The sequence below is a fragment of the Paramormyrops kingsleyae genome, chromosome 16, assembly GCF_048594095.1.
Source record: "Paramormyrops kingsleyae isolate MSU_618 chromosome 16, PKINGS_0.4, whole genome shotgun sequence".
In the NCBI taxonomy this organism is placed as follows: Eukaryota; Metazoa; Chordata; class Actinopteri; order Osteoglossiformes; family Mormyridae; genus Paramormyrops; species Paramormyrops kingsleyae.
In genome coordinates, this window is record NC_132812.1 from 19751543 (window position 1) to 19761573 (window position 10031).

General features: G+C 37.6%; 1 protein-coding gene across 2 annotated transcripts; it reads left to right on the top strand.

Moving 5' to 3' along the window:
• Positions 1-213: 213 nt before the first annotated feature.
• LOC111834116 (SLIT and NTRK-like protein 5) lies at positions 214-9109 on the top strand. Of its 2 annotated transcripts, none has more exons than XM_023793072.2 (2): positions 214-646; positions 2507-9109. In XM_023793072.2, exon 2 carries the CDS (start codon positions 2558-2560, stop codon positions 5147-5149), a length of 2592 nt encoding a protein of 863 aa, XP_023648840.1. In that variant the 5' UTR covers positions 214-646; positions 2507-2557; the 3' UTR covers positions 5150-9109. The 2 variants fall into 2 exon arrangements, with proteins under 2 accessions (XP_023648840.1, XP_023648839.1); XM_023793071.2 differs by lacking the exon at positions 214-646 and adding an exon at positions 1223-1731.
• Positions 9110-10031: the final 922 nt, after the last annotated feature.

Consider the following 10031-nt stretch of genomic DNA (forward strand, 5'->3'; position numbering starts at 1 on the left):
TAGGTATGACCTGATCCGCCCCCCAACCCCCTCCCACTGAGAAATTGGAAGCTTTGAAGAAATAGAAAGACGTATCAAGCTTTAAATTGTTCAACCCCCTAATCAGTTGATTTTACTTGGTTTATTCTAATATTCCATTGTGATGGCTCAGATAAAGCAATACATATATAAATATAGATGTCTACAGATATATTTAAAAAATTGGACCTAACCGTTGACTGGGAATAAAATGACAGATCTGTGTGCACAGCGATGCCACCCGTACCACTCGCAGGATTTTGGGGGACAGCCTCCCATGCCGGTTCATACAATTTTCTTTTTTTTCTTTTTCAACGGAGCACGGCGTCGGTTTATAAATAAATGATGCATGGATTTCTTGTTTACTTCAGCCAACACTACACTCCTTTGTTTTGTAAAACTTGATTTTGTCCATTTTTATGGGAAAAACAGTATGCGCTCTACCGGGTCTGCCGTCACGTTTGCCGGCGTGAATGAGGCAATTCAGTGCTTGCAGCGTGCGGCCAAAGAGCTGCGAAACTCTACTTTAAGGATTTCACAGTCGAGCAAAGGACAGCTAAAACAACAAGTAAAGATGGGAAGAAAACACTGTGATACTTATTTTTTTACATTAAAGAAGTCCGACCTGGTAAGAAATCGACATTTTGTACTTATAGTTGTGTTGTTTGCGCGTTTCGGGAAATAAATGATTTTCTCTTATGGTGCTTTTAAATGCATCCCGTCACCGACACATATCAGACAGGCACCGGATCACACAAAATAGTGAAAATACACATATATGAAAAAGGGAAGCGATTTCATTTTCGTTCGATCGCACTCCGCAGACCGACGGAATGATACCAAATTCTATGGCCTTTGTAGAATCTACCAGATTCCTAATTTATGTCCGGTTGTTTGGAAGTCCTCTTATGGTTACAATTTTTTAAAAGCATTTCTGTCTTTGGCCTTGGAAACAATTTCGTTTATCAAGGGAAACTAAGAAGTTATTCGAGGTGAATTTTCTATAGAGAAGAAATACTCGGAGTAATAGTTTAGAGGGGAAATATATATATATATATATATATATATATATATATATATATATATATATATATATATATAGCGCGTTTGGAAGCGATTGGCAGGTTGGCATAACACTGAGATGAGTAAGTCTGAATAATTTTGCCATCGTCTCAGCTAGACGATGCGCGTCATGTATCATGGATTCTGCAGGAAAAGCTTTTTCAGACTAAAACGGACTCTTTTGCCGCGGATAAAGGGAGAAGGAGAGAGAGGGAGGAAAGGGGGAGAGTGTGTGTGCGTGATAGAGGAGGCGAGGAGGAGCGGACCAGAGAATTTGTGTAAATCAAAAGATTCTTCGACACAAACCGGATACGCTACAGAGAAAAGGCTCTGATGTACTTTTATTTTTCCTCATCATTATGAAATGCTGGACATTAAATCAGTGACGTGGCCCATTCACGTGTGATTCTAATCAAGTCGGCTGCTTATTTATTTATTGTCTTATTTATTTATTTCCTGAAGGATGATGGGCTGTGACTATCGCCGCTGTTGCGATCAGCATTTCTAGTCTTGCGAGATTGGCGATGAACATTTCCCATGATAAATGCACCGGCTTACCATCCTTTGATAGGCAAATATTACAATATTTTCGAAGAAATCGGTTGATATACAGGAGTTGCGATACTATTTTCAAGTCATCGGATATGCAGGGTGAGTAAAGAGAACATATATGGGGAATAATTGCGCATTTATTTATTTGTTTTATTTTGTGGTTTGGATTTTCTTCTTTTTCTGACTGCGGCACTGCTTATATTGAAGGCACACATTAAAATACGGCTTTACTAATATTACGCCTACTTATGTTTATACGTGTGTATGCGTGAGTGTACGAATCGGCAAAGTGAACTACGTCTGTGTTCCTAAATACAGAAATTGATTTAAACGTAATATATCCCTGCTTATATATTAAGTTATTTAACGCGTTAATTAATTATACGATGTACTCCATTAACTGGTTTAGTTTGTGATCATGACATATTAGCCGGTTTGCAGTTGGTTGAACTGCCGTACGGTGCAGCGCAAAAAATAAAATAATTCTTATTTCGGATCTTTATCATGCATTTTAGTTGTTCATGCAAAATGGATAGTTCCCTGTAATGCCTAGCAATACATGAGCTTGTATGTTCAGGCGGGTGCTGTGTGTAGCCTATTTCGGGGCCATGTTAGAGACTGCTCACTGTAGAGAGATACATACTTCTCTAAGATGTTAAAGGATCGAAGAATCGTGACCAGATCCGGAAAAGGGGGGTTTTCTTTTTAATATTACAATTTTTAAATTAAAACCTGCGAAGCGCGCTGTAAATATTTATGGATTTACAATGACAATGCATTGCGTTAGTTTCCTGTAGTACTGTTTGCATATAGTTAATTTTGTTTGTGTTCTTGTATGATTCTTAAACAGAAAATATTTCCGTTTTTTTTCTAGATGAAACTACATATTTCTACTGCAGAAATTTAGCCGTCCTTTTTTGTGAAAATGCATATCTGGATATTGAAAATCATCTTATTTGTTGCCACCTCTCTGAGCTTCGTTCAGATGTATGACGGTTATGGAGAGATTTGTAAAAACCTTTGTACCTGTGAAGAGAAAGAAGGGATTCTGACTGTGAGCTGTGAGAACAGAGGAATTGTCAGACTGTCTGAAATAAGTCCAGTGCATTTCCCAATGTATCATCTGTTACTGACAGGAAATCTCTTGAAAAGACTCTCTGCTAATGACTTTATCAATTATACTGGTGTAACAATTTTGCATTTAGGTAACAATGACATCTCAGAAGTTGAAACTGGAGCATTCAATGGACTTCAAGGATTAAGGAGACTGCATCTTAACAATAACAAGATAGATCTTCTGAGGGATGATACTTTTCTTGGCCTTGAGAATCTGGAATATCTGCAGATTGATTACAATTACATCACTAATATAGAATCTAATGCATTTAGCAAATTGAATACTTTAGAAGTTCTCATTCTAAATGACAATTTATTGTCTGCTCTGCCCACCAACATATTCCGATATGTACCTTTGACTCACCTTGATCTGAGGGGAAATCGGTTGAAAATGTTCCCTTATGTGGGGCTTCTGGAACACATGGACAAAGTTGTGGAAATACGACTGGAAGAGAACCCGTGGAATTGCTCATGTGAGCTTATTGCTCTGAAGGCTTGGTTGGAGAGCATTGCTTACACTGCACTAGTTGGGGAGGTTGTTTGCGATTCACCTTTCCGGCTGCACGGGAGAGACCTGGACGAGGTCTCCAAGCAGGAGTTATGTCCCAGGAGAGCCATTTCTGAGTACGACATGCGGCCCCAGCCACCCTTGAGCACGATTGGATACTTCCAAACCACCCCTGTTGCCGTGACTGCCTCTGTCACCTCATCTGCAGTGTTACGGTCATCGTCAAGGCCGACAAAGGGCACCCGCCAATCAAGCAAATCAAGGTCAAAACCCACCTCTCGCATTCCGTATAATTATGGTCCAATAATTGCTTATCAAACTAAATCTCCAGTGCCTTTGGACTGCCCCACTGCCTGCTCATGTAATTTACAAATATCTGACCTCGGACTGAATGTTAACTGCCAGGAGAGGAAGATTGAGAGCATCTCTGACTTGAAGCCGAAACCATACAATCCGAAAAAGATGTACCTCACTGGGAATTATATCCCTGTCGTACTCAGATCTGATTTCATAGAAGCCACCGGATTAGATTTGCTTCACCTTGGTAACAATCGAATAGCCCACATACATGACAAAGCCTTTGGGGATTTAACAAACTTGCGTAGGCTGTACTTGAACGGCAATTTAATTGAGCGCCTCACAGCGGATATGTTTTATGGGTTGCAAAGCCTGCAGTACTTGTATTTAGAATACAACGTGATCAGAGAAATTGTGTCAGGTACCTTTCAGTATGTACCCAAACTCCAGCTGCTTTTCCTCAATAACAACGTTCTAAAAACCTTACCTGCAGGCGTTTTTACCGGTTTAAATCTAGCTAGACTTAATCTTCGCAGCAATCATTTCCAGAATCTTCCTGTGAGTGGTGTGTTAGATCAGCTGAAATCACTGGTACAGATAGATCTGTATGAGAACCCGTGGGATTGTTCCTGTGATGTGGTGGGCATGAAGATCTGGCTGGAGCAGCTCAATACGGGCACTGTTGTTAATGACGTGATATGTGGATCTCCGAAGAGACTGTCTGGGGAGGACATGCGATCCATCCGATTGGATCTCCTGTGTCCCGATTACTCTGATGTCATTGCTTCCACAGTGCCTCCATCTGAAGACTCTTTTCCAGACATTGCCACAACCGTACAAAATTCCCTGAGATACAAAAAACCATCCAATACGGTGCCGCTCTCCGTCCTGATCCTGAGTCTCCTTCTGGTGTTTATATTATCTGTTTTCATCGCCGCAGGGTTGTTCGTCCTTGTCATGAAGCGACGCAAAAAGACTCAAAACGACCGTACCAGCAACAATAACTCTGACGTCAGCTCCTTTAATCTGCAGTACAGCCTCTATAGTAATAGGTCTGGCCCAAAAGTGAAAAACCCAGCTGGGCATGTTTATGAGTATATTCCACACACAATGGGTCATATGTGCAAAAACCCTATTTACAGGTCCCGAGAAGGCAACGCCGTGGAGGATTATAGAGACTTACATGAGTTAAAAGTGACATACAAAAATAATGCTGATGAAGACAGGGATAGTGATCTGAGAAGTACCACGTACAGCGTGAGCACAATTGAACCGCGAGAGAATCCATCCCCCGTGCAAGATGCTGATAATTTTTTCAGAGGCATTCTTGATGCTGACAAACAGTCGCCTTCTGGAAATGCTTTTGAATACAAGTTTAGCGGGCCCGCCCCATACATTTACACCCCGAACTACGAAGTCAGGCGACAGTTTTTGCACCCAGAAAGGGTACCAGAGACAGTTCTGTACAGCACAGCACCAAGTACTGTGTATGTGGAGCCCAGCAGAAACAAATATTTGGAACTAAAAGCTAAACTTCAAGCTGAGCCGGACTACCTCGAAGTTCTTGAGAAACAGACAACATTCAGCCAGTTTTGAAATGCTGTATATATCAAATAGTATTTTCCTTTCCGATGTGCTTCTCGTTGGAGAATGCCTTGGCACAAACTTTAAAGATCAGTAAAGGGATCGTGCCGGACTACACAATGATTATTTTTAAAAATGCATTACATTACAGATGTAAAATGCTCTACATTCTACTTGATGAATATATGGGTTGTGATCTGCAACTGATGATACTTTTTCATTATAAAAAAAAACAATAATAAATGTTTATTAAATACAAATTATTGTAGATACAGGTAATTTTACCCAAATGCATTGCAATGAGTATAACCACACATATATTGTGAATCACATGTTTATAATTCTCATTCTGATTAAACATAATATAACAGTACATTTTACTGTGCAGAACATTTTTGGTTCTTCCCTGTAAGTAAATATTTATTGTCATACTTACCTGAAATCTGTCATGTACCATCACAAATTTTTATCTGTTCCTTTAAGATTTTTTTTAACCTCAGTTATATAGGTCACATGTCATGAATATCTGTAAAATTCTGTGTTGCCTTTTCAGATCATTTACAGTACTGTAGTTTATATATTCACCTTAACTTTGTCGTTCGCAAACCCTGGTGTAAGAAAAAAATCTATGTTCCATAAATAAAACGTGGACTGGGAGATTTCAGCATTTTTGGAAACAGGAGGTCGAAGAGGTTTATCATAGACGAATGAGAATAAATTGTATTTTCATTCCTATTAACTTTTTAAACATTTAAAATCTTAAATAATAATGTCATAATTATGTTGTCTAATGCTTACATTTTAACATATCACCTATTTTGATACGAGGATTAGTGACGCCTTTTCTTTCTTTAGTTTTATTTTTCCTTTACTACTTTCACCAAAATGTGTTAACAAAAGCCACTGTATGATGTCTGGTTACTACAAACATGTATGTGTTGGGAAGAAAACAATGGACATTTATTCATTTCCCTAGTGGCAGCTGCTGTAATATTCTTGGGGTGACAGCGAAGTATCCTTTGAATGTTCATTACGTGTCACCAAAAAAATTATTTTCATCAATGGTTTTTGGTCCCACCCTAATCAAATCATTTCGGTTTCCAAACTCTAGATAAAGCAAACACTCATATGCATTGCTGCAGGGGGAAAAATGTCAAATCTGTATAGATGAGCCTGTGTCATTCATGAATTTTCTGTCTCAATCTTGATTGATAACCCTTACTTCAAGCAGTACAGCCAATTCTTCATTCAGAGGAGGTTTGTTGTCAATGTCAAGAAAGGATCCCAACTTGCTCAGCCGAAGCCTCTTTATTTTCAACTGACAATTACATGGATACAGTGCTCATCATGGATACAGTGCTCATCATGGATACAGTGCTCATCATGGATACAGTGCTCATCATGTACCCTCTGCCTCTTATTCTTACAAACTATTGTAAAAATACAGTGTAATTAGGAAAATCTTAACTTTGACTAGACTGAGTCTTTAAATGTGCTTCTGTAATCATTCTGTAATTACAGAGGTTTATTGCACATACTAAACTTATTGGATATACTTTTACCATAATTACTAAAAGCGATACAGTGGTTTTCAAATGATATAGTGCTGTATTTGGTCTAGCTACATGTGTCATTCCATACTTTAATTAAACAAACAGAAATTAAGTTAAAATAGTTTGTTTCAGTTGACATGCAATAGAGAATGTTGATTATTTTTTTAACCATTTTTTATCTCCTTGTTATTGAGTTGAACAATGTCCCTATATGGTTTGGAGAGTGTGTAGATGTTGTGTGTGTGTGTGTGTGTGTTGTAATTATTTCTTTGTGGGAACATAACTTTTTAAGTTGTGGGGACATTTTTTCGGTGACTACAACGATAACTGCCAATTTATAAAAATCTTGGACTAAAAATCAAAAAACTAAATATGCCACAAGTCTTGTATTTTGTTTAGTTACTTATGGTTAAGGTTAGGGCTGGTTAAGGGTGTCATTGTTGGGATTAGGGTTTTGCCCAAATGAATGGACAGTCCCCAGAAAGATATGAATACAAATGTGTGTGTGTGTGTGTGTGTGTGTTTTACTGTAATGTTCAGATGCAAGAGTCATATCCTAGTTAATTCTAGAAATAGATATGCTTAAATGAGAATACACCATTTTCTTTCAATTTAAAATATCTGGAGAGTGTGGCTTGCCTACTGTTGTATGAAGATATTCATCTCATACAACTTTGATGATATAACTCTTATGCAAATATCCATGGTCGAAACAACAATAGGTTGTGTGTGTGTGTGGTGTGTGTGTTCCCATAACCCATACATGTACAACATTGATTTTTAGGATTAATTGCTAGTATCTGAACATTAATCTGTCCTTATGTATGACTATGGGTTAGGCTTAAGGGAAATCAAAGAATATTCTAATTGTACTCCTCATTTAAGTGAAGGACTATACTAAATTCATCACTTATTTGTCAAAGAGAGCATGCATTTTTCAGTTCAGGGGGGATTTACAGGTCCCTGGGCTGATTTCGTGGGCTTCCTAGCAGGTATATTAGTACTGATGTTACCCTGACCAGAATGATTGCTTTAAATCTTGTGAAATAATTAACGCACTCTCCCCGGTTTTTCATTACACAGATAATCACCAAATCAGAGAAGATTTACTGTGTTAGAGACTGCAACAGGACATTTAATGTTCTGTCATGTAATTTCATATATAATTGTGAGGATGGTGGAAAAGGCAGATATCATAAGTCAAAGGTAATTAGAATATAGAGAGGTAGCCCAGCCTTGCGTTTCCGGGTCAAGGTCCCTGGCAGCCATTTCATTGGACTGGAGATGGGGGCGGGGATTTGTCCTGATATGCTTTGGCAAGAAACTGATTATTATTAATAAACTTCCTTTACAGTAATGATTATTATCGTATAAGAATGTCTCAATAAATGCTACATACACATAGAGAATATTCAAAATCCTAAATATCCTAGTTTTTGTCTAGTATTATTGATTGTTTTACCTTCTCCAGTGAGTAGGGTTGTGGATCCTGCTCTGAAAAAATACATTTAACCTTTTTTTGTATTATTATTTATTAACTTCAGTGTGTTATTGCATTACTCTTCCATATGCAGACCTGCAGTAACCCTGTTATTTGATAAATGGAAACAACAGTGTCACACACTCCAGTCATACCTCAGGTTGTTTGCACCAAACAACAAGTTGATGTATTGCTTCCTTGAGTGTGTCAAGTAACCTATCTGCATCTCTGCACTGTGATTTACATCCACCTTTCCCAGCAGATGCAAAGTCACTCCAGTTAAAGCTGCCACTGCAGCAGAGACAGTGAAATAAAAGGCTTTTGATATCTGAAAGAGACCAGCTCAATCAGTGATGCTTACATGCAGCTGTAGAACATTGAAGAACCAATGTTATACGCAGAAGAATTATGTAGAAAATGATATAAGTGGATGTATTGTTGTTGATGTTTTCTATGTAAATGTAGACATCTCACTTCCTTTGCAATGTAAAGCTATATAATAATAATAATAATAATAATAATAATAACAATACAACCATTATTATTATTATTATTATTATTATTATTATTAGCCCATGCAGAATGCAATGTTTAATATGATTTTCGCGAGCACGACTCATGGCTTCCTAAGAAGACCATCTTCTTGTTCAGGCAGACTTTAAAAATAAAACTGCATAATTTACCGCAGTAGGTGAGAGAGAACCAGCGTCTTGTGGCAAAAGATGATTGCTTTTTTTTCAGGGGAAGATTCAATCCGTATATGAGACTGCCTATCACTGTTTTTTAAGTGTTCACAGTTTGGAACAACACTGCTTTAGCTGAGGCTGTACGTAGGCTGTATTCAGATAAGCAAGCACTCTGTGTGCCTCATTTGTGAACACAATTCTCAAAGCACAATGAGAAGCCATTTGTATTTTCAAATAAAGTTTCCAGAACGAATCTGTTTTTGTTCTGTGCATTTGGGATTTAGTCCTTATTGATGGTACATTAAAATAATAACAGCAGCAAAATGACTTTGCACTGGACTGTGCACTGGTGAGACGGCTTTAGGCAACGGGTGGATGGATGGTGGATGGATGGATGCAGTGGGATGCAAATGTGATGTCAAGATGCTGTTTACTAAGGATATAGCAAGTAAAATGGTAACTATAATTTTTCCTCTTTTTCCCACTGCAGGGTCTTCACTTAATGCTACCATAATAATTATTTGCCCAATCTCTACTTTTTTCTTGCTAGTTTTCCAGTATTGTATGTTCAGTGGTCAATGAAATTAGGAAATGTGCTTCATAAGTAATGCATATAACATAAATTATACTAAACTGGATCTGAGTTAAAAAATGTTGGCTTAAATGTTTTAAGCTCTGAGTTTTCAGGTATTGCTAAGACAATTCAAAATGCATTGGAGTAGCCTTTGAAAATGGAGATTTTCAATGTGTGTATATGCTTTATGGACAAAGTAATCTGTGCCTCTAATAGATATCACTGTACCATTTATTCTGCACCCCCACTGCATTCACGTCATCTATAGCGTCATGGTAACCATTGTGCTTCATAGTACAATAATCAACAAACATACTGCATAATGGTTCATAAGATTGTTAAAAAAGATTACATGGTCTCAGTGCGTTACACAATTAGCAATCTATTAATAAAACACAATATTAGTGTGTAGATATTGACGGCCTTAGCCTAACAAATATGATTTTGCTATTAGTAATATTGTTTCAGTTTTCTTAATAATGCATACATTTTATATTCTTTTTGCAAAAAATATGATAAATGATCCCTAGAATAACATGTTATTTTACCCATAAGTGTACAATTAAATCATTTTCAAGCTACTATTACTGTGCAAAATCCT

Coding starts and splice junctions, on each gene's coding strand:
- LOC111834116 (XM_023793072.2), top strand. CDS start 2,558: ATGCATATCTGGATATTGAAAATCATCTTATTTGTTGCCACCTCTCTG.